We start from the raw sequence: 25,185 nt of genomic DNA, 5'->3' as shown, positions 1-25,185 counted from the left end.
TTGACCAGTTTTTATTTTCTACAAATAAATACTCTAAATGACAATATTTTTATTTGGGTGTAATGTTTTCATTAGTTTATAGAATAAAACCAAACTGTTCATTTTACCCATACACATACCTATGAATAGTCAAACCAGAGAAACTGATAATTTTGAAGTGGTCTCTTAATTTATCCCAGAGCTGTATACCGACACCTGGTTTGTCATTCTCTGGGCCACCTGCAAATTCCGGCACATACCCTGCTGCACTAACCCTTCCACTTGCCGGACGCTTTGACCCATCCATACTCTGTTGATTAAGCAGACAATGTTTGATAGCAACAGCTTTTCTCTGCCTAACGAGTCATGTGATAAATCTGAGATAGGCAACCAGTTAACAGATTGAATATTCACATATACCTGTGATCACCCAGATTAAGGTTATTTTTAAAGTAACCAAAATTGTGTAATTCATTGAGAACAGAGAAAACTGAACTTGAACTTGAAAGTAACAGCGGTCAATGGAAACCAAAACCAGCAACCGAATGAGGGCTGGATTTGAACTCACACCGACAATCAAAGTAAACAATTGAAATCACAGCCTGTTCCAACTTGCATGCATTTCATCACAGCAACTCATAATGTGACTCAGTAGTGTGTATGGCCCCCACGTTCCTGTATGTACTCCCGACAACATCTGGGCATGCTCCTGATGAGACGACGTATGGTGTCCTGGGGGATCGCCACCCAGACCTGGATTAAGGCATCAGTGAGCTCCTGGACAGTCTGTGGCGCTACTTGGCTGTGTCAGATGCACCAATACATAACATCCCAGAGGTTCACAATTGGATTCAGGTCTGGGGAACATGAGGACCAGTCAATGGCTTCAATACCTTTGTCTTCCAGGAACAGCCTACACACTCTGGCGACATGAGGCCGGCATTGTTCTGCACCAGGAGAAACCCAGAGCCCACTGCACCAGCGTAAGTTCTGACGATGTGTCTGAGGATTTCTTCCCGGTACCTCACAACAGTCAGGGCACCGTTGGCTAGCACGCTGAGGTATTTGCGACCCCCCCCCCCGAGGATATACCTCCCCAGACCATCACTGACCCACTGCCAAATCGGTCATGCTGGATGATGTTGCAGGCAGCGTAACTTTCACCACGGTGTCTCCAGACTCTTTCACGTCTGTCACATGCTCAGTGTGAATCAGCTCCCATCTGTGAAGAGAATAGGGCACCAATGTCAGACCTGACAATTCTGGCATTTACTGGTAAATGCCGATTGAGCTTGAGGTGCACGGGGCTGGGAGCACAGGTCCCACTAGAGGAAATCGGGCCCTGATGCCAAACCTTCTTGTGATGGCACGTATGGATGTGCCATCCTGGAGTTGCTGGACGACCTGTGGAACCTGAATGGGCTACTGGTGCCGCCTCATGCACCCAGTAGTGACAAGGACCTTAGGAAACACACAAAACTAGAGAAGAATCTGTCAGGAAGCATAAGAGAGCAATTGTCTGTGTACTTCAATTAGGGTACCATCATTTAGCAATCAATTATTTATTTATTAATCATTGGACACCTATTTGGAAGTTGAAAACAAACATTTAGCACTTTGTCTACAATTAAATGATCAATATTTTGTTATTTTAAATGTAGCTAGAAACGTAATCAGAAAGTAGAAATAGAACTTGTCAAAGAGTATTAACCCAACTCCAACCAATGCATCTATTGAGTGCCTCAAAATATCGGCATAGAGGACACATACACAGTAATAGTGTAAGAAGAACATTTACTTCATCTCCAATAGAGAATACTACAGACCAGGCATTCCAAAACAGTTCAAAAGTTCTACCAAAAACTGTCTAACTAGTGTGGGTGAGAGAGTGTGTGATTGAATGACTGTTGACACTAAGCCACACGTGTTCATTCAACAAGTTACACCATATCGTGGCATTACAATGTAATGTGGTACAACACTGAAACGCTTTATTATTTTTCATGCACAACCGACGAAAACTGGCTGAAAGTAGCAAGTTAACGTTAACTGTGATGGCTGCTACTCGGGTCACATAGCTAGAACATAATGTAAATTGGTAAATGATTGAGCCTAGGCTACTAAAATGAACACCAAAACTTAACATGAACTGTAAAATATTTTTTTTTACAATTAATGCAAAAAATCGATGGAAAGCGGTCAACCTACACGTTTCCAACCTTGACCCTCGTATACATTTTCTGTTCTGATCTCAACAGGTCTGGCCAAATCACAAGTATGCACCAATCAGAGACATTTTTATGATGGCATTTTTATCATGTAGACTTCTCATAAAGTATTTTTCAACTACAAAACACTAAAGTATTTACATTGCCATTACAAAATATGAAGCCATTTTCATCAATCCTATCAAATACAAATGACAAAATCGTATTTTGCATTTGAAATACGTATTTTATATATGTATCCTAAATACTGCCCACACCTGCCTATACATAATCATAATGCGGTCGCCTGGACCACATCTAAACATGTCAATACGATTGAGCATTCGTTCGGGGTTGCGTTGCTATGAATATTAATGACCCAAATGTACGAAATGACTCGAACGATCCGAATTCTTTACTGAACGACTCAAAAACAACTCAGTAAAGAGTATCGAAAGGTAAGCTCCGTACCTGGTGAAATTTTACAGTCCGACTTGAACACATTATAAAATGACGATGGAAACGAGTTCCTAGACTGTGTTGCAAAACCTGTTCAAAACCTGTTCACCAAACGTAATATTGTTGAAATGTTGAACATTCTTGTGAACTCGTTTAGCTTAATTTACAGTAACGATGGACCACTGATAACGTCACATTTTTGAACATTTTCTAACAATCTTTCTGGTTCTACACTAGAGTGCTAGATGTACCATCGGACCGAATTTAAGGGTGAGCATAAACAGGAACTGGCTTTAAAATACTTGAATCATGATGTACTACAGCACAACGGTACTGTGTATTGTTTCACATCTCGTTTATTGACCACGCTGTATTTTATTTTGATTTTTTTTTTTTAAATAACATTGCCATGGTGAGTTTGTTATTTCAATACATTTATTTTGAGCCAAGAATATTCATAAACGTATGTAGTTCCTGGATGAAACTAGCTAGCTATCTTATCTATCTACTTTGTAGTGAATGCGTCATCAGGGACGACTACGGGGCAATAAGCTAACATTGTTACACTACATTGCCAAGAAACGTTACAGTAGTTCCCACTGCAACACGAATATCTAGGTAGCTATAAACCTCAATCAAATATGTATATATGATGTTAAATATTTAGTTAAAATGTAGCTGGTTAAAAAGACTGACGTTTAAGTAATGCAGTCATGTTACACTATGTTTTTGCAGTATATGTAGTTTCCCCCCCAAAAAATCACTTAACCGTGTTATCAGGTACAGCTTATTCATAATATAATTTTGTCGCATTAGCTATTTTATGTCTTCACAATCTCTCCCCCCATTTAGGTACCCGCAGACTTTCAAGCATTGGTCCATCGATTCTACGCTGTTCAAGCTGAAAGGGTAGAAGCTTACAGGCTTTTTGAGGAGTAAGTAGGGCTAAGTTACTCAAAAAACCTTGTTTCTTTTTAATAAAAATTGGTTGAAGTCTAACATTGTTTATTTTTTTCCAGAGGCCATGAAGCATACTTGAGGACAGGACCCCATTATGACTTTGACCACTACAGACAACTTGTACATGAGATAACACAGGCTTTTTGTGGCCTATCCAAGGAGGTGCTTGAGATCAAGGAGCGACTGCACCAAGACTTTGACCGTCCAGATCTTTCTGAACACATTGACAAGCTGCAAAGCAAAGAGAAGCAGAAGCTTGAGCTGGTAAACTGATGTTTGAATTTTTTGTTATTAAATGTTACCATGACTTAAAGGGGAAAAAACAAATGCCTACAATTTGTCTAAGTTCATAAATTGCTTGAAGTAATTGTTGGACTGTCTCTCTATGCAGGCAACTCTCTCACTCAGGGTGAGCAAGGTTGAGCTAGTGCAAGTGCTTCCCCCGTTAATGTGATTTTATAGAACTGTGAATTATTATCTGTATGGAAAAGGTCATTCTGTCACTGAGAATACACAACTTTGTCAAACCCCAATCGATTGTGGTACGTGCTATATACATCCTATGTGGTGATGTCTGTAGCAGGTTTTAAATTGGACCTATTCTAACATCTCCATAGACGGCTCATGGGTTTACTGCACATCTTTCCAAAATGGTGTAATACCCATTTGGTATTGAAGAAGTCCCATTTGGAATGCTATCTCATCTATCATGTACAGTGGAGAGAACAAGTATTTGATACACTGCCGATTTTGCAGGTTTTCCCCACTTACAAAGCATGTAGAAGTCTGTAATTTTTATCATAGGTACTCTTCAACTGTGAGTGACAGAATCTAAAACAAAAATCCAGAAAATCACATTGTATGATTTTTAAGTAATTAATTTGCATTTTATTGTGTGACATAAGTATTTGATACAACAGAAAAGCAGAACTTAATATTTGGTACAGAAACCTTTGTTTGCAATTACAGAGATCATGTTTCCTGTAGCTCTTGACCTGGTTTGCACGCACTGCAGCAGGGATTTTGGCCCACTCCTCCATACAGACCTTCTCCAGATCCTTCAGGTTTTGGGGCTGTCACTGGGCAATATGGACTTTCAGCTCCCTCCAAAGATCTTCTATTGGGTTCAGATCTGGACACTGGCTAGGCCACTCCAGGACCTTGAGATGCTTCTTACGGAGCCACTCCTTAGTTGCCCTGGCTGTGTGTTTTGGGTCGTCGTCATGCTGGAAGACCCAGCCACAACCCATCTTCAATGCTCTTACTGAGGGAAGGAGGTTGTTGGCCAAGATCTCGCGATACATGTCCCCATCCATCCTCCACCTCAATAGCGTGCAGTCGTCCTGTCCCCTTTGCAGAAAAGCATCCCCAAAAATGATCTTCCTCATGATCATTGATGCCCCACGAGGTCTTGCAAGGAGCCCCACGAGATCTTGCATGAAGCCCCAGACCGAGGGAGATTGACCTTCATCTTGAACTTCTTCCATTTTCTAATAATTGCGCCAACAGTTGTTGCCTTCTCACCAAGCTGCTTGCCTATTGTCCTGTATCCCAGCCTTGTGCAGGTCTACAATTTTATCCCTGATGTCCTTACACAGCTCTCTGGTCTTGGCCATTGTGGAGAGGTTGGAGTCTGTTTGATTGAGTGTGTGGACAGGTGTCTTTTATACAGGTAACAAGTTCAAACAGATGCAGTTAATACAGATAATGAGTGGAGAAAAGGAGGGCTTCTTAAAGAAAAACTAATAGGTCTGTGAGAGCCGGAATTCTTACTGGTTGGTAGGTGATCAAATACTTATGTCATGCAATAAAATGCAAAGAAATTATTTAAAAATCATACAATGTGATTTTCTGGATTTATGTTTTAGATTCAGTTGAAGTGTATCTATAATAAAAATTACAGACCTCTACATGCTTTGTAAGTAGGAAAACCTGCAAAATCGACGGTGTATCAAATACTTGTTCTCCCCACTGTATATTATATAGAATATTTTTTTTAAAATATTTATTTCAAGCAAGTCACCGTTAAATGAGGTGTTTCTAGTAAAGGTACAATTATTTTTATCTTGTTCAACAAATTAATTTAGTTGCTTTGTCATCTCTTTAGAGGTTTGAATCATTTCCACTCTGATCTAATCGGTATTAAAACAATCCACACGGGGGCAGTCATGGATTGCTATAAGCTCACATTTCATGTGGTTTCTCTATAGCTATTAGTATTTGGTGTACATGTTTTAAGGTAAATAAAAGTCCTGTTGTCTAGTTCAATGTTAGCGCCCAACCTAACCTGCATTTGAAAATTATTAAAGTTCTTTAGCTCAATAGTTATTACCTGGACCTAACAATAACAATAGTCTGATGTCAGGCAAGTGACTTGTGGCAGCTGCCACCAACTTCTCAAAGATGTTTAGTTCCTGGGCTGGCATGTTTTCTCCTGGTCTGTGGTTTTAAGGCTGGTTGGACATACTGCTAAATTCTCTAAAAGAATACAGCAATTCCAGCTAACAGCTTGCCAATTGCACCACTCCCTTAAAATGTAAGACATCTGTGGCATTGTTTTGTGGCAGAACTGCACAGTTTAGAGTGGCCTTTTATTGTCCCCAGCACAAGGTGCACAGTTATCATGCAGTTTAATTAGCTTGATATGCCACACTTGTCATTTTGATGGATTATCATGGCAAGGAAAAATGCACTCTACAAGGGTAATAAACAAATGTGCAATACATTTTGAATGAAATACATTTTTTTTTAATGTAAAATGTCTAGGAATTATTTATTGCAACCTGGGAAAACAAAAATTGTAAACATTCTTCATGGGGGCAATGTCCTGTTGGTTTATGTAAATTGTTTCGTTATGACGTACTTCATAAACAAAGTTGTAAGTACAGTGCCATAAACTTTGCCCCCTTTCTGATTTCCAATATTATTACATATTTGTCACACTTAATGTTTTCTAATCTTCATACAAAATGTAATATTAGACAAAGAAAACCTGAGTAAAGAGAACATGTAGTGTTAGGAATTATAATATTTAAGTAATTATAATATGGCCCTGCGTGAAAATGATTGCCCAATTAGGTACTCCATCAACCCATTAACCAAAGTTAGAGCAGACACCCCCAGGCTTGATTACTGCTGGCCCTGTTCAATCTAAACATGTCTTATATAGAACCACAACATCAATGTGAAGTAGGCTTCAAAGTTTCAACAAGTAGCAGACCATGCCGCAATCAAAATCAATTCTGGAAGAGACGAGAAAAAGATGTTGAGATTATGGAAAGGGTTACAAAGCCATTTCCAAGTCTCTGGGACTCCAGCAAACCACAGTGAGAGGCATTATCTACAAATGAAGACTTGGAACTGTGGTGAATCGTCACAGGAGTGGCCATCCTCCAAGGGCACAGTGGTGACTCATCCTGGAAGCACAGAAGGCAACCTCTAAGGAACTGCAGGCCTCTCTAGCCTCAGCTAAGGTCATTCTTCATGATTCATCAATAACAAATAAACTGTACAAAAATGGAATTCATTAGTGCCCGTCACACCTTTGCAAGAATGCACACTGGTTACACCAAAGACATTTGGAATGTTTTGGACAGAAGCATCAAAAGTGGTATTTTTTGGAAAACTCTGGTCCAGAGCTTTACAGCGTTGTAAAGCAAAGGCATCATTTGACAATAAGAACAATCATTCCAGTCAAATATGTATTGGTGTGGTGATTCTTTGCTGCCTCAGGGCCTGGAAGAATTGCCATCATTGAAGGAGAATTTCCAGTCATCAGTCCCTGAGCTGAAATTGAAGGGTAATTGTGCAGCAGGACAAGAATCTTAAAGAGAAGAGTCCACCTCAGAATGTCTCAAACAAAAGTTAAAGTCCTGACTTGATCCCTGTCATTCAAAACGGATTTTTTTATTATATTACATTTTCTATGAAGATCTGGCACCTTTCTGTGTGACAAAAATGCAATAATAGAGGAAATCAGGATGGTTGCAAATATTTTTTCATGGCACTGTAGTTAATCAAATTATTTTCTAATGCATAAAGTAATGACGTGCATTGCTAAACTGTATTAAACAGCATTTAAATATGTATAATATTAACCAAATGTAGCCTATGAATAGCTGCAATATATTATAGCATCCCACCCTAGATAGGCCCTGGATTATCCCAAAATATTTGAAGTAAAAACTCTGTTTGGGTCACTGATTTGCAATGACCCCTGGGATCTCATGATGTACACATTCATTAATAATACATATTTTACAACATATTTCTTTGTATAGTCATTTTTGTTTAGTTTGACAGGACCGTTTTTTTGTGTCAGTGGCTTTCTAAAAGTTTCTAAATTAAATAAATCTGTCATGTACAGTAGTTTAACAAGAGCTGAGGGCTCCTCTAAGCTGAGAGTGATGGTCAGACTGAACTGTTGCTGTTTTATAAGGGGATACAGTAAACACAACTGGAAGAGGACGCTTGTGTACTTTGCCTCCAAGTGAATTTTGTGGTCAGTTAAACCAAAAAACAGGGCTTTTTTACCACTAACACCAGAGGTTGCTTTGGCATAAGAGGGATGGTGATGCAAAAAATAACCTTATTCCACAGTGAAATATGGTGAATAATGTTGTGGGGCTGTTTTTCTTTCCTGGGATCTTTGTTAGGATACATGGTATCAGGTCTGCTACAGGGTCATCTTTGGATCTTACAGCATGACAGTGATCCAAATAATTCCTTGAGATTCACAAAGATTGCTCACTGCCCACAGAATCAAGCTCTTGCAATGACCGTCCCAGTCCCCTCACCTACAAAGTATTGGAGCCTGTGGGGTGATAAAGAGAAGAGTCCAGTCAGTCCACAAGTGAGCACTTTGAGGGATCTGGAGAGATTCTACATGAATGAATGGTCTCCGATCCCTTGCCATGTGCTCTCACGAAATCTAATGAAGGACTGTGCTGTTAGCAAAGGGAGGGTGCATGTATTAAGAATATATATTTTTCTTAGAATATGTTAATCCCAAATGTTACATTTCAAATTTTCTGCATGAAATAAACAAATACACAAATAGTAAATTACATTTTAGAGCTTTCTTTAGAAAGGTGGGGCAATAAGTCTGAAGGGCACTAGATATAATAAGATGTATGGTGACTAGGAAACAGGATGGATTATCTGTAGACTAAGGGCATATTATGGCTGTAAAAATGTGTGCAGTGTCAGTGATGCATAGATACATTTATAACATGTAAAACTGTAATGTGAACCTCAGTAAAAACACAAATATTTAACTAGATTTATATTATGGCTTCCATTTCCATGCTATCAACTGTCATCACATCAGATATATCTGTCCCTCTTCTAGGTCAGACTCGGGCTGTTGTTAAAATTTGATTGCTTCAGCTCCACATTTGATAAATGGTTTGCACATGTCTTTGTCCACAGACAGCCAAGCTCCAGCTGGCAAAGCAGAAGGCTCAGGATCACCCAGAAGACCAGGACTGTCAGGAGAAGATCCAAGAGATCAAGCAAAAGTAAGAGCAGATTTTGTTCCTTCTTTCAGGGCTTCCTCTCCCCAGTGACCTCATTCAATGTGCTGTCTCCAAAACTGCAGTGTGTTAAAGCTGCAGGGTTGGCCCAGTGTCTTGTTAAGCTTCTCCATTGCCTGGTCACTGGTGTCAGTTTGCAAACTACTCACAGGAATGCACCCAGACCTCTCAAACCCTTTTTTTCTCCACCCCTTCTGCAGCATCATAAAGAATAAGGAGGCACTGAGTGAGATTCTGCAGGACTTTAAATACGACACTGAGGATTCAGAGTGATGGGGACACCCAGGAGGCTGCTGCCCAGACAGGGATTGATGGACTTTGCTGAAGCCTCCCCCTTGTTATTTCATTAATTTGCTTAAGTTATTGATTGCCTCCTGGCTCCACCTGACTGCTGTATTTTCTTGTAGCCCAGGGTCATTCTGCACCCTGCTTTTATTTGCATGCACATATGAGGCCTTAGCAGGGAAAACCCATTCTTGTCCTGTGTGGTCTTGTAGAAATTAAGACAATAACTATTGTTTTAGCCTCGACTACTATGTCATTATCATAAATGTATTTAGATAAAACATTCCAAGGCAAGTCTCATTCCTTTATTGTTTTTTGACAACTACTGCCGAAATGACATTTACATGATTTTTGTGGATAATTGGACATAATTTAATGAGAACAATTAATTAGTATTTCTTAAATATGCAGCTACAAAAATAAAAGCAATATGAAAGTGTCTTCATCAGCACAGTCACTCAAAAAGCGTATTAACAGTTTAACCTTATGACAATTTCAGTAAGAGGAATCCAGAGTGGTACAGACACTCAGGATGAGAAGACTTCCAATACAAACTGCAGAATGCTTTAGTCACCATGACCCAAAAGCCTGAGTTCCATACAGAAACATCTGAAGTTGGCTTGCTGTGTCTGGTATGCCAACCCACAAAATATTGTATTTGCATTTGCTTACACAACACCATGTTTTTGCTTGTTATAAACACACAGAAATAAATTACCATGATACTTAACTTGGGCAAATGTGTGGCTATATATAAGGTATAATTTGACATTTCACATCAGTACCTTGTGTATATAATTTAATGTCTACATTTAATTTGAGGGAGTTGAAAACTAGGGTTAATGCAATCGCTATATGGCTGGACATGGGACCATCTCCATACAGGACCCAATAACAATCACCTCACTTCAGACGTTGTCACTACAAACATGGAAGTGTCATGGAGATGCAGAATCTGTGTCTTCTCTGACGTAAGGCAACAATAAAACATGGTACATCTGACTCTGGGGAAGTAGATTAAGGGCTTTATTCCCAAAATCCTTAGCTATCTTTTTAAAGTGGTTAAAATGGAAATACAATATGGAAATTCCTTCATGTTCTAGAATACTGAAATGTTCTGTGATAGACTTTTCCAAACAGGAGCTGAAATAGTTCTTTGCACTATATAAAACATTACAGCAGGATTGCTAAATGGTCTTAAGTCTGTGTTAAAAGCCTATGATAGTGGCCACTACTTGTCTGATCTGACGGTAGTCTGTGCGATGATTTATGGCCATTGAGTCAAACACATTCTAATGCTACATTAAGAAACGTGTCCATCCTCCCACTCACCGATCTGTTTGTGTGTAGTCAGTGAGTGAGCAATTCGTAGAGATAGATGGCTGTATCTGAGCAAAGAGGGATTCCACTCTATTTTAATCCTGTGTGGCAGACAGCAGTGTAACACGCTGGCGTCTCGCATCAGTTCTTTTTCTGTTCCATATGGATTCCTACAAAGAAGAATTGGTGTTACCAAGTTCTGGAATATCCAAATTGTTGGATTGCTTTCACACAGAGGCCTCAAAGTAGACTGAGCCAGTTTGTCAGTTGCTCTTCTGAATGCTGCTGTTGTTTTTATTACTTCAATGACATTTAGGATGTGCTATGATTTATCGCCTTGTAGAATCTGCAAGGGAAAACAGATGTGTAATATTGGGATAATCAAATGCACAAAGGACAGAAATTCACATTCATTATCATAGTGTCACTAATTGTGTATTGGTAACAGCTAGTTGAACTTCCCTGTTTTCTCAGGTTTATCAATATAAAACTGTCAGACTGGTTAGACACAAACTTTATTCAGGGGGGAAACCACACTAATCAGGTGAGCTGAAAGTCTGGGAAATTCCCTTGTCCTCAATAGCATAACGACCAGCGATTAGGTTCAGGGGGCGAACAGAGGATGTGGCTGAGTGTTGACCTCAGTTCTCCTGGCTGCCATTTGGGCTGAGTTATGTTGTGAAACAAGCTTCTCATGTCACATTGAGACAAAACACACAAGGAACACATTAAAGGGGTTGTTAATTATATTTACATGCTGATTTCCCTTTGTTGTGGTAATCAACTGAAGATCATAAGTCTATGCCATAAAAATTGTAATAAAAAGACATTGCATGACTCTGACAACTGAGCAGATATCAACTTTATGCTGTACTCTGGGCCAATAAAGTAGTAACCACACACATACCTGAAAATAAAACTTCAAACTCTGCCTTCAGAAAATCTAACCAGTTCTGGAGAAACGGTTCTTGTGTGGTTCCAAAACGCTGACCACATTGCAAAAGTACAATTCAGGACAGAGGGTGTGTGCAGAGTTCACATCAACAGCAGTGTGTTGCCGTGATAAAGAGCCACAGTAGACTAATAGTACAGGATCAAAGCCTATGCTGGAGCAATGACAGAAAAAAGGGGATATTCGCCTTACCGACCTGGTTGCGCGTTTTATGCGATTTCTGCAACCACACCCTCCACTGGTCGTACAGTTTGATTGACATGCCACTGCAGCCGTAGGTGTGTTTGCGGACCCAGCCAAAGAACTGCTTGAGCTCCTGTCGCAGGGTGGAGTTCTGCTCGCCCGACTTCGGGTCACATGACCCACTCTGCAGCCGCTCTGCTCAGGGAGAATGAAGAAAGGCAGCAACGTGGTCAAGGACAAGGTTCGTCAGAGAGGACAGTTCAGAGGGATACCGGCTGCAATTCAACCCAACATTCCACAGCCATGTTTACACTACCTGTAATACCCCAAGCCATGGTAATTTGATTTAACTATGGCTAAAAAGAACAACTGCGTAATTACCAGAACGCAGGTCTGATTTAATTGAACCATCTGTCTGTTGCTATAATTAAACCAACTGGGAAAAAGAGCAGTTACAGGCTAAAACAGGGCGAGGAACTCTGACTACAGCGCAAGGTCATTCCTCCAAGTCTATTTGATTTCAGTAGATTCAATATGAATTCAATAGAAATTATTCATAGAATTGATCTGGTACACTCCCCATGAAGAGGGCAACATTTTAAAGTCTGCCACAATTAATAGCTGATGGCAAACAGAGCCTGATAACTTCCTCCCCATTGCAAGTAAATACCACATGACCTATGTAACCCATTATCTGCTGTTGTATTCTGCGAATCTGTTTCCACTCAGTGTTAATGTCCCCTGCAACTGACAGACTACATTTCAAGTTGATCAATCTTTGAAGGCTAACAAAAGAGAAAAATAAGCATATCTATCAGATGTCCCCCTCAGCCTTTTGCCATTTCAGCTTGGGTTATTTTAATCCTAGGATGAAAGATTTCTATCATGTATTTTTTTTAAGTTTAGCTTTCTGGGCTCACATACGGTTTGGATCTCATTTCCCCAGGATGTTGAAGACTAATCTCGGGTGAGGTTTTGGTTTCTTTACTTTAATTGGCAATGAAAGGTTGATTATTAGAGGGCAATTTTTATGTCTCCTGTCTCACAAGCTATAAAATACTGTTTGATCTTAAATATAACTTTTCAACATATTACAAAAGAATATTCAGTGTGCACTATCGATAATTATTTCATTAAAATTCCTTGAATTGCATTAAAAAAAAACAACACTAATGTCATAAATCCCCCTCAAGCTTGTGATGCTGCTGCACTGGTGAGAGGTTTATGAACCCTTCATGATTTTCCGTATTTTTGCATATATTTGGCATACATTAACAAGTTCTTAAAATGTACATGACAACAATTGTGCTCATTCTCTTTATATTGATCTAACAATCAATCTACTTGTTTGTGAAAGTATGTGAACAACCTAGATTTACCTAATAAAATGTAGCATTTTTACCCATTATGCTCAATTACTAAATGTGCCATCTTAAGCTGTCTGCAATCAAAGGTTACCAATTTCCTGTATCTTTCAGGAAGGATTTTGGTCCATTTTTCCATAAAGAACTACTTCAGCCCATTTGATTTCAGATAATATAAGGGATTTACTTGACATATCAATGGGGTTTGGTGGGGGTAGTGTATGCACTCATTAAGTCCCTTTAAGAGAGTCTCGGTCAAATTAATTCATAATGACCATGACATATTGACATGAGAAATGTGGGCAACAAAATGTCATTTCTACATTCAAGTCATCACCACAAATTTAATAGATATTGTATAGAATCATGTTCATTTGGCAGCATGTTCTGTTGTGTTTGTTACCTTGAACAGAATAGTTAATCTAAAACGAGCAATCATCAATAAAAAGGTGATTTGGTATGTTCAATTCTTTGTTACAACGGAACACTCTTACAAAACCGTGCGTGTTTCACAGAAACCTGAGTTAGGAGTTTGAGTTAGGAGTCTTCATCCCATCTTGTTTTGAAGGGAGCTCCAGTAATGAAATGGTGTTTTAGAAGTATAATCCAACCTGTTTTGAAAATATTAAGAAATACATTTGTTTAGAGTCAGAATATTTTAGATATTAAATTACTATAGTTGACAAAAGAAATCTCTCCCTGCTTGAATAGTGGAACGAGCAAATGTTGCTATTAACCTCTCCAAAGGCATAATGGCTAATGTATCAGCCTTTGGTTCCAAACCTGGCAGGCTCAAAAGATTGTTTTTTGTGGTACACAATAATTCTCTTAAATATATACAAAGGAGTTTTTACAAATAGTTGGTCGACAACTATAAAAGCACAGTTGCTAAAGATAGCTGAGAGTCAAAAACTGGAAAGTCAGAAGGGGGAATAGATCAAAATGTTTTGTTTGAGCATCAAAGTCTGGAATTTCACCACAAGACCACAGGTTCTGATGGTATCTGTCCCAATTCCGGGTAGTCTGCAAATGCAATTTTTTACCCTCTCCATTAGATACTTGCCAAAATACAATGTGGGCAACAGAACATTGATTAATATAACTAAAGTGTATTCATATGAATTTTAAACAAGCCCCAATGCCCTATGCACTTAATTGGAGCGCCCTGCATAGTAATTTGCTTTGAAGGGGCAGCTACATGTTGATTTGAACATGCATTTGCCTGGAAATGGTGGGGGGTGATTTGGGCAGGGGAGCCGTATAGGGGGAAAAGTTAGGACAATTCCAAGGGCCCATGACTGACAGGGGCCACAAAAAATAGGTAACAGCTGTCATGGGGCCCAAAATTCCTGGCGGCGCCCCTGGATTTGGGACCACACTTTGGTTTTCCAACAGGAAAAAGATTCCAGCAACCTGGTGACTGGTTATCACAGGAAGTTAACAGCTGGTCATTTGTATTATTGTTATACCTTTATTTCAACAAGGAACACAGACTGAGACCAATATATCTTTTACAGCTGGGCCCTGCGTGTACATGTTTACACATATGATTAAAAAAAAACGTTCTTACCGTGTCAAAAAATGCATTGCTTCCCAAGCTTCGCGCTGCATAAATCGCTTGTTGTAGCTACGTAGTTATTTTAAATAAATGGGAGCGCACGGGCGCTTTTGGTGTATCACAGACTTTAAGACACAACAATAGCCCCGCCCCACACGTGAGCTCCTGGCAATACTCAACTACCCACACCTGTCGAAAATTGTCTGTTCCGGTCCCCGTTAAAATTGACACCCCTTCCTTGATCGTGGAGGATCCTCCAGTCAGCATGAGATTGTTGTTCATGTTCCGGGTTTCTGTGCTAGGAACTACTCCGTAGCAATTGGCAGCTTTCGTATGCGTTTCCTTTGAGACTCCTGCACAGAAGTAACTGTTGAGATCTTTTCGGGCATATCTTTTGTTAATTAAACGTCTTATTACACAACTCGGCTCGGAAAGTTCAATCTTTTTTGTTAGGAGAGTTTGTTTCCTACTGCCCTTTTCTGTTTTTGGACAGTTTGTTTGCCTGTCAAAGATATTTTTGCACTTTACATGACTTACATAAAGAAAAGGGAATACGTTTTTTGGTGGTTTTGTGCTTGTTTATTTAATCCACCTGTTCAGCCCATTTAAAAAAAATTATGGTTGCCCCATAACCTTAAAACAAATTAATCTCCAGACCTAAACCCAATGTATGTTTTGGCAGGCCTTAAAATGTACTATTAATGTAACAATGATGTAACAGACTGATCAATCATTACAGTAAGAATTAGGTTGTAGTCTTTGCAGCACAACCCATTATTGACTCTAAGGGGGTAGTTGCTTTTTCATGCAGAATTGGGTGTTGCATTTATTAATTGAAGACCACTGGAATTTAATGTCATAGTGATTCCACCTTTAAATTAAGCACATTAGCAACAACACAACCAGGCCAAACTGCAAGGTTTTTAAAAATAGAAATTAAGTTTGTTATTCACAAAAGTCACAGACAGCATCTTTAAATTAATTAAACAAGGCGGACATTTTTAGATTTTTATGTTCCCTCAGGTTACGATTATCTGATATCAGGTTTTGGCTGAAGATGATAAAATTCAGTGTAAACAATATAATAAAAAGTTCTGATACTTTCTCACAGCACTATGCTATATCCTTGGACAATGAATCAACTATCCAAATGGAGATGAAGGTCTGATCACATTTCATGTGAAAAGTATAGATAACATTTTAGTAATTAACATACTTTCACCGCTAAATGTTAATGCTATATAAATCTTTACTCACCGCTGTGAGGTGTGGAGGCAGCTGTAGGGTGGCTCCAGTCACTCCAGATCCCAGCCTTTTTGGAGCCATAGATTCCCACTGGGTTACACCTCAATTGGACAAAGTACACCGTCCCTGGCCTCAACCCAGCTAGCCGGCATGATGTCTGGTTACCTACATCGTCCACTACCTGAGCACAACATTAAAGAATTCCTTTTCGTTAAAGTCAAAAATTAATTTGAGTGTACCTACCATAACATACCAAACATAACCTCAAATATTTCAACAAATAAAATATGCCATAGATGTGGCACTGTGTCATATATACAGTGCCTTTTGTAAGGTATTCAGACTCCTTCACTTTCTGTACATTTTCTTGTGTTGATATTTAATTTATTCAGATTAATTAAAAATCTAATCGACCAATTGACACAATACCCCATAATTACAATGCAATTTTTGGGGGGGAAATGTGTGCCAATTTATTGAAAACAACCATTCTCATGTACAGTACATTCAGTATTCAGACCCTTTATTCAGTACTTAGTGCTTTTGGTAGCGATAACTGCTTTGAGACTTTGTGGGTATCCCCTTACCACCTATGAACACCTGGATTTGGGAAGTTTCTTCCATTTTTCCTTGTAGCCTTGTCAGATTGGATGTGGTGCGTCGACAAACAATGGGGTTCAAGGTGTTGTCACGCTGAAAGATGAATCTTTGCCCTAGACTGAGGTCCAGTGCGCTCTTTATCAATTTTTTGTCAAGGACCTCTCTGTACTTACTCAATTTACCCAGGCCTTGGGCTGAGAATCATCCCATAGCATGTTGCTCCCACCCCATGCTTCAACATAAGATTAGTGTTAGCAAAGTGATGAGCGGTACCTTGTTATTGCCAGATGTAGTGCTTGTCTTTTAGGCCTAACAGTTTTATTTTGGTCTCATCAGACTAGAAAATCTTTTTCCTCATGCTCTTAGAATCTGTCCCATGCTTTTTACTCAGGAGTGATAACCTTCCCAAGTTTGTTGCCTCAACAATGCTAGACTCTATTACACTGGGAAGTGTGGAACCTTTATATAGGGCTTGTTTACATAATGACTGACAGAATAAAATGCTAGATAGACTTATCTTAGTTTGCATAATAATTTCCATAGTGGCTGAATTTCTGCCAGTACGTTTGAGACATATCGCGCAGGAATGTGGCCATCAATCGCTGGAAAACCAAGAGATGTGTGCACTGCACAGAAACTTGATACAGTTCAGATCTATATCTGTAAGTCTAACAAAAAAATAATCTAACATCGAGTGTTCTTTATGGGCTGAAATATGTGCCACCAGAAACTGAATTTGTCTTAGCCATGTTTCAGAATATGTAGTGTAATGTAAATAAGCCCATAGACATCCAATCAACAGGATCCATCTGAGCTCAATTTGGAATGTCATGGTAGAGGGTCTTACAACTTCTGTGAGATCATTCTATTTTTCACTTTCATGCACAGTGGCACACATTTCGATTACGGACTATTTCGTGGAGATTGATGGCATTCCTTTTTACTACATTATTAATGAATCAAGTCCATAACAACAAGATGTGGAGAAAGTGGGTTGAAATACTTCCCAAAAGGTACTATATATAGAAGTTAGAGAGAGGGCGGTAGAAACCTTTTACGATTAAATTGGACTTCTGATCTACCTTCCATTCAAGGCTGTCCTCCAGTCGGTATCGTATCTGGTATTTGGCCTGGAACAAGAAGTCTTTGAGTGCTGGAGGGCTACCCCAGCTGACGGTCAGCTGGTCCTCAAGCTCCCCCACACGACTCACATGGATGTTGTCTGGAGGGTCTGTAGTCACTGAAACAACACAGACCAGTTGGTCGCAAAGCTGTGTAATTGAAATACCAAGACGGCTGCACACAGAACTCATTACACACCGTTTGTACGGTTTGCACTGCTTTGTGAGAACTACAATATGTCAAACATTTTAACCGTTGTTGTTTAAGGCTTTACAGTGTTTTATTCTAATCTGTATTCAAAACCTACTTGAGGAGATGTGCGAGAAAATAGCAGGTGTTACCAATTTGGTAGCTGTTCCAACAATCTGATAGACAGAGGTTTTACTCATGCCACTCAAATCCTCTTACATGTTTCTCCAAAAGTGTATAAGATATTTGGGTCAATGTCAGATTGAGACTTTATCTTCGGTTTTCTGCTCTGAGCAGGTTGAGGCTCGGGATGGCCTAACATCTTTGAGATGACCCTAAAAGTTGTACCTGAAAACACAGGTTTCTCAACATCAAAAAATAACTAGGTAAATTACTGTACTATTCTGTGCAGACACTAAATCTCTAACATCAAAGTTACCATGCTTAAATGAAACATGATGATGAATGTTCAGTGTTGGGCCTGCACTGTGTTGTCCAGCACCAACCCAATGTTTTCTCCGCTCAACTCAGTTTTGTTCGTCTGATTTTGATCCCCTCTCTTACTCACCATCTGTTTAATTTTTTTTGTGCCTTAATAAATGCCTTAATAAATGGCAGACTGAATCCCTTAGCTGACAAATCAAACCAGCAACCTTGCAGTCACTGTTCCAATATGAACCACTCTCTGCCATTTCTTCTCCTTCCATTTCCCTCTCCAAGTCTTAGAGACATGCCAGAATGTACAGGGGGGCCATCTATTATTATATATATATATATATATTATTATTATTTAGTTTTTTAGTTTTAGTAAGGATACCATTTTTATTGGGCACAGGGGGGGGTAGTTAGTTATTTTCCTTGTTTATGTTCAACCTTTAGTAAGTTTATTTATTACATTTCCTTTGTTTAGCTTTGTTTCCTTTGTTTAGCAAATACTATAGGCCTGAGATCTCCATTGAGCTTCATTTTAATTTGTCTAGGACTAGGCTTAATTTGTGTGTGTGAAACCAGCCCTTTAAGTTCTAACATAACACACACAGCAATGAGCACACGGCAGTGGGCTACCCACAAATGTTCCAGAAAGTGCACTGCACATGCCAAAAAAAAAGTTTCAAACACGACTGTAAAACCCACTGATTAATGACACAGGACATGTTAATTAAGGATCAAGGTGAATACAATTCTAAATGCTGTCTGCCTTGGCAGAGATTGTAAGGTGAATGGTGGGTTGGATGCTGAACAGGCACTTGCCTTTCCTCCAACCATTTGATTGGAATTAATGACTGTAAGCATTAGTAGCCTACATTATATTTTCTAAACAGGACTGGCTGTTTGCATATACATACATTTGGTTATTATATTTGGGACAGTCCAAATTTTCACAAACATTAAAACTGTCTCAAACCCTGCAAGCATTCTCTGTTGAAATCAGCGTTTACTTGATTGGAGTACTACAAATGCTAACCATGATGTTAAAGGGCTCCAGATCTCACACTAATATACGGTTATGCGTTATTTATTGTTGGTGTGGTGCATTGGTACAGTAACCTGAAAAATGTGTTGCATATTTTGTAGTATAAACATTTATATAATGCAGCATCAAGTAGTAATCGGATGCTGGAGATAGCCAGGAGAGGAGGGTCTTCCCTGATAGTCAGCAAACCCTCAAACAACTAACTGTGCCACAACTGACTGCAACAAAAGGTAATAAAGTCAGTGTCTATTTCTGCCTTCTCTCCCAGTCAAATGATTTATGCACACTGCAGTTTTGTCCCTCACTCCAGCATTAAAAAAACATGTTTTCCTGCCGCAATAAGGTTCTCAGAGAAGTCAGATACTTTGGTGGCACTGATAGAGGAAGATGGCGCTGAGAGCGAAGAGCCAGGGAGAGAAAAAAAAAGACAGAATCAAATATCAGCAGCCTATTTGTGATTATATGCTTGAGTATAGCTCCCTTCATTTCCTGTTTTCCTTGTTGTTTGTGTAATGCTGCACTTTATTGGTTTTATCAAATTTGCCCCCAGGGGAGTGGAATGTCATGGAGGTTTCCACTGAAACATTCCACATCTTATTGGTTCCGCTGTGGAGAGGGTGAAAAAACAGCAGGTTAGTAATGCGTCATGTTTAGGCCCTTCTAGTCTCCTCTCCATCCCATCCAACTTCGAGTAGTTTACATGTGTGTTATGTATGGTAGGGAGGTAGCCAAGCAACACAGGTAAACTCGCTTACAGTTTTCAACCCACAGAGACACACCTCAGTCCTTAGGACATACAATAATACAGTTGATTATTATTGTTTCATCATAAACCAGTCTGGCAATCTGGCATAATGCAACATTGTAATTCAAGACCAAAATGTTCATGGCCAAACTAAATGTTGTTGGAATTAACAACTTATATTTTGTTTTGTGTCCCCAATATTGTATATTTGGAGTGTTCCACTTTGCCAAAACTTCTGATGCTCCATGATCTTGAACAACAGTTCAGTTTACCATTTATAATCACTGGCATAATCCATTGTATTGTTATAAGATTGGATTAAGAGCACATAAAATTCCTTTCTCACATGAGGGCATGTTAGCCATATGGAGGAGATCCTGTGCCGAGTGAGCGAAGTGAGACGAGGAAAAGAGAGGAAAGATGTGCTCATTAAGGAACACGGGGTCGCAGGGGGAGCACGGCATGTATCACACCCTCGTTACCGTAACGACAGGACTCCATGATGTGGCCACAGGTGGGTGAGGGGCGGGGAGCGGCATGGTGAGGGGCGAGGAGCGGCATGGTGAGGGGCGGGGTGTGGCATGGTGAGGGGTGAGGAATGGCATGGTGAGGGGTGAGGAATGGCATGGTGAGGGGTGAGGAATGGCATGGTGAGGGGTGAGGAATGCGGAGGGGCGGGGTTCGGCATGGGGAGGGGTGCGGCATGGTGAGGACAGGGAAGGACGTGTAGCAAAGTTTGAGTCCACCTTACCCACATCCAGGATGTCCAAAGTGATGACATCAGAGGTGGCAGTCCCAAGCTGATTGGATGCCTCCACCCAGATCTCGTAGGGAGTGAAGAGGGCCAGGTCACTGGGGATGTAACACAGATGGTTCTGCCCCGTGCTGTAGTCATCACATTGTCTCTCTCTCCCGTACCACCTTCACAGAAAACACGGCAACATAAAGCCAATCAAAGCGGTAACAAAATCGTCAGCTACATTGTACTGCCAAAAACCAGTCAAATGAAAATCATTTTTATAGCTTCTTTCAGAACAACAGTCTACTATTACAGTATTTGTAATGCATCCTCAGAATGACATCAAGGCCTTAAGTGAGTAAGAGGAGGTTTTCCAGGTGATACATCTATCATTGTTTCTAAGCAGAAATGAATGTGTGTTGGGTGATCACCTGGGAGATGCTGGAGATCTGTGGCTCTCACCTCAATTTGTACTTGAGGGTGTATTTGGTTTTGATGAAGGTTTCACCCCTCCCCCCAGGGGTCCACTTGCAGCTCAGGTCCTTTGTGTTTCGGGACCAGCAGGTTAGGTTGACTGGCTTCTCTGGGGGCACTGCACATTAAAAGTAAAAATACTTGGTTCTCCCAGTGGCTGCTCACAGTGGACATAAAGCTGATAAACACACAGTCATTGCTAGCTAACTAGTACAATGGATAATCATGGTCCTTCAGAATTACTATTACTCATTAAACAAGGTGGTTTTGACCCACAACACAGACATCAGTGCAGTAGCTCCTATCAAAACCTGATTGAATAGTCAATCCCATAATGACCCACCATCTCATTACATAACCTCAGACAACAGGCTAGAGGCACTCTCATATCCTCTGAAGAAGAGACTATCAAACCCAGATGTAGAGACCAGGTGCTGATTACAACCAACTGATCCACTAAACTGAGGTATGATGGGGTATGATTAGAAGAAAGAGTAGACAGAGTTTAATAGAGACATGGGCTTTGCTTTTTCATTCCAAAGACTTCTGCATGAGTTTCGCATTGCCTCTGTTCATACATAGGTCGGATGCAATATTCACTGTCCTTAACATTAAGAGACTACAGATTATAGAATGGCAATATAACAGGTTTTAAAATCATAGAAAAGCTCAGATTACAATCCTTGTTTCCAGTAATTACAAAATCTCTGTAGGGGGCCTGGAGCTGCTTACTTTAAACAGTATTGATGCAAACAATGGAATATTTATGAATGCCTTTCTTGTTACCCGACAGCGCTGTTTCGGAGCCGTTTTAATGTGGCTCCTAAGACGCATCGTGATATAGTTTTCCTCAGATCTGTGGTTCAGATTTCATCCAAGTGAAAGGAAGATAAATAGAATGTCAATAAACACCGCATATAATTTTGATCTGGCAAAAACTGTCCCCGGGTGAAGCGATTGAGATCTCCAGGTCTGGTGTAACACTTACAGCCTACATAAAGACAGGAGCCAGCCAGGACATGTCCATCTCCACTGTGACACATCAGGTTGTCCCCGGACTGCTGCTGGGAGCCGTTTAGGCGGTGCAGGGTGACACTGAGGGCATTTGGGCTCAGCAGGCCATACGTGCTACTGCTGAGTCTTTTCCCGTTCAATGTCCAGTACATAGTGTGTACAAGCAGTCCCCGCTCTGGGCTGACTGTGCATGTGGCCGTCAGGCTGGAACCTATCTGCAATGCTGGGTCCTGGGGGAAGATCACAGCCACCTCTGAGGGGAGGGACAAAGAAATGTTTTATGTGGTCTTCACACCTATGGGTGAGAGTGGATTAGCACGCATAGGAATGCACTTTAATTTGAATAAGTCTGTTCAAATTGAATAGATAATGAACCATGAGTAAACTTTCCTCTATTTCTGACTGCAGACACTTGACACTGATAATGTTTATGACCTCAGAGAAATGACGTGGATTTATGGGTCCAGGGTTGAAACTGTTAGGAGAAAGCTTCAAGAGGTCAGAGAAGGTTGCTGGTAAAATTCTTGAATGCTTTTCCATCCCTACTATTCCTTTACTCTTCTGCCTCATCTTATGATTGATGCTTCAAGAGAAATGCCTTGAGAAGCATTACTGTTTGAATGTGTTACCACTTGGTTCCTTTGGGAGAGATTCAAGGGTTAATGTGAGGAGGTTTATTAAGTCTTGGTGGGAGGTGGACAAGCTATCTAACATATGGACCAATATGCTGCTTGCTATGAGTCTGACTTGGCTAAAGAAGACTTGGTATGAGACAAATTGTGCCATACTCAAGTGTGTGCGCTGATATTTCCACTTGAAGCAACATTAACTCATATTACAATTAGGAATATTAGATTAATTTAAATAAAGCAACTTTACACCAAGTTACATTTGGGTTATGTGTAAATGTACTTAAATAAAAATAATTCTAATCCTGATCCTTGTCTTGTGGTCTAGTTTTTTTAGTTTTTTTTTTGCAACAAATCAATGTTATTTAAATAAATCCAGGTAAGCTGCTGGCACAGGTTGTTACTTTGTGTAAAATAGTTCACGTTTATTCATAAACTATAAAATACATATTAATTCACAAATGTGATATGATACAACACCAACTGATTCTCATTTTTTTTTCAAACTTATTGTCCCATATTTAAAAAAGGAAAGTAGCCTATGTCATCTTGAATATCACTCATATCGGTTCATTCATTATTAAATTAGTCATGTGTGCTATAGCACAGGTTCAAATATCTGTTAACTTCGCAATTACAAGACAGTCAGACACCTGCGGTTTAATGGATCAAATGTTTCGTACCTGCACATAACGTAGGCTACATGCAATATAAAAAAACACATTGCTTAGAATTGTAACACATTAACCGTAAGTTTTTTTGTTGATTAATGGGTTGGAGTGCGCTCCTCCCCTTCAAATCAGTCTACACGTTAGACCCAAATCCGTCGTATGGTAAATTTGATAGTCGGCTTCTCACAATTTCACACTTCAATTTTGAACTTACGTGTCGACGAGGTGAACACACGTGGAAAAAACAGCATGAGACACAACAAGGAGATCATGTTTCAGATTTCCTTTTTCTTTGCCTCTCTAGTCTTTTCCCTCCTGACGTTTCTGCTCCAAGACCCGCGGGTTAACACTCCTGTGTTTGAGAACGCAGTAATGGAAACGCAGCTCTCCAACAACGTTACATCTACAGTGAATTTCTAACGAAGAAACTAGTTCGAACGTCGGAGATCCTTGTGTTAAGTGGGTATGAGTTGATGAACAGTGGTTGTGTGAAAGCCACAATACGGGTTGCCTTTAGTTCAGTGAGGGTTTGCTTTAGTGCACGCCTCAACAGCTAAAACATTCAAGTTGATACTTTATTAGGCCCCTCCCTTGTCTTCCCACACACTCCCAAGTAGTTACTGCTCTTCCTTTTGTTATTCCCACCGAAAACGAAAAACAAAGGACATAACATACATATAATACGCATTTATTTAGAGTATATTCTTTAACTCCAACGTCAGGAGTTAAGGAATTACCTATTCCTATTTATGGTCTAGGCAGATAATACATTTTTCATTAAAACAGCATGGGACAGGTGATTCAAGTTCTCTAACATTCACATACCCCAAAGAGAAATTGTATTCATACAGGTCATATGGCACATTCTAATACTGTTTTACTTTATCCGAAATACTCTACCTTATAGTAAATAGAAAGAGTCTGAATCAACCTTACATAAAAGACACACAAAACAAATGGCAGTGCAAAAGTGTTCTCTTCCCTGACAAAAGGGTATTCTATTGTAAGGGATGTGCTTTTTCAAAAATATAACCAACATTGTCTTTTTTTCTATTCTTTCATTTTAAGTGCAAAAGTTACTATTGCTTTAGCCATTGGGCATCAGTTAATAGTATAAATATAATGAGTAACATCATGACAATCTGGATACAAAAAACTGTTTTTAAATTGTGTCTTCTACATGGGACATTTATTAAAAAAACTCTTATTTAGCTCTTATTTAATGTGAACAAATTATTACATATTTTGAAAACTTACCTAGCTATTCTTGACAGATTCACTAAATAAAAACACTCACATTTACATATTTTCTTTTATAATTTGCATAAAATGTGCAAGAAAATGTAAGGACCAGTTGACAAGGTCACACATGACCGCCAAAGTGGCCACATCATGAATTATGTTATTAAAACACAACTTGACAAATCACGGTAGTAAGTATGGCCTCAGAAATACAAACCAAAACTGTCCACTGAACGCTGA

General features: G+C 39.7%; 2 protein-coding genes across 11 annotated transcripts; one reads left to right on the top strand and one right to left on the bottom strand.

Moving 5' to 3' along the window:
• Positions 1-2,913: 2,913 nt before the first annotated feature.
• Positions 2,914-10,154, top strand: rex1bd (required for excision 1-B domain containing). 3 transcript variants are annotated; one of them, XR_828092.3, is made up of 6 exons: positions 2,914-3,057; positions 3,162-3,263; positions 3,498-3,580; positions 3,665-3,869; positions 9,036-9,124; positions 9,340-10,154. XR_828092.3 is itself a non-coding variant. In XM_010871711.2 (5 exons), the coding sequence occupies exons 1-5, from the start codon at positions 3,055-3,057 to the stop codon at positions 9,410-9,412; spliced, it is 453 nt and encodes a 150-aa protein (XP_010870013.1). In that variant the 5' UTR covers positions 2,914-3,054; the 3' UTR covers positions 9,413-10,154. The 3 variants fall into 3 exon arrangements, 2 of the variants coding, with proteins under 2 accessions (XP_010870013.1, XP_019904834.2); XM_010871711.2 differs by lacking the exon at positions 3,162-3,263; XM_020049275.2 differs by lacking the exon at positions 3,162-3,263 and having other exon boundaries at positions 2,922-2,975.
• Positions 8,249-24,250, bottom strand: crlf1b (cytokine receptor-like factor 1b). 8 transcript variants are annotated; one of them, XR_004576071.1, is made up of 9 exons: positions 23,918-24,250; positions 22,378-22,656; positions 21,378-21,507; positions 20,928-21,097; positions 17,729-17,886; positions 16,059-16,227; positions 11,893-12,074; positions 10,757-10,914; positions 8,249-8,418 (listed from the first exon to the last, which is right to left on the bottom strand). XR_004576071.1 is itself a non-coding variant. In XM_020049273.2 (8 exons), exons 1-8 carry the CDS (start codon positions 23,973-23,975, stop codon positions 8,402-8,404), a joined length of 1,167 nt encoding a protein of 388 aa, XP_019904832.1. In that variant the 5' UTR covers positions 23,976-24,250; the 3' UTR covers positions 8,249-8,401. The 8 variants fall into 8 exon arrangements, 7 of the variants coding, with proteins under 7 accessions (XP_019904832.1, XP_019904831.1, XP_010870015.1 ...); XM_020049273.2 differs by lacking the exon at positions 10,757-10,914 and having other exon boundaries at positions 11,889-12,074; XM_020049272.2 differs by lacking the exon at positions 10,757-10,914.
• Positions 24,251-25,185: the final 935 nt, after the last annotated feature.

Source organism: Esox lucius, chromosome 8 (assembly GCF_011004845.1).
Source record: "Esox lucius isolate fEsoLuc1 chromosome 8, fEsoLuc1.pri, whole genome shotgun sequence".
Taxonomy (NCBI): domain Eukaryota; kingdom Metazoa; phylum Chordata; class Actinopteri; order Esociformes; family Esocidae; genus Esox; species Esox lucius.
Note: the sequence above shows the minus strand (reverse complement) of the source record. Positions and strands in the feature narration are given on the sequence as shown.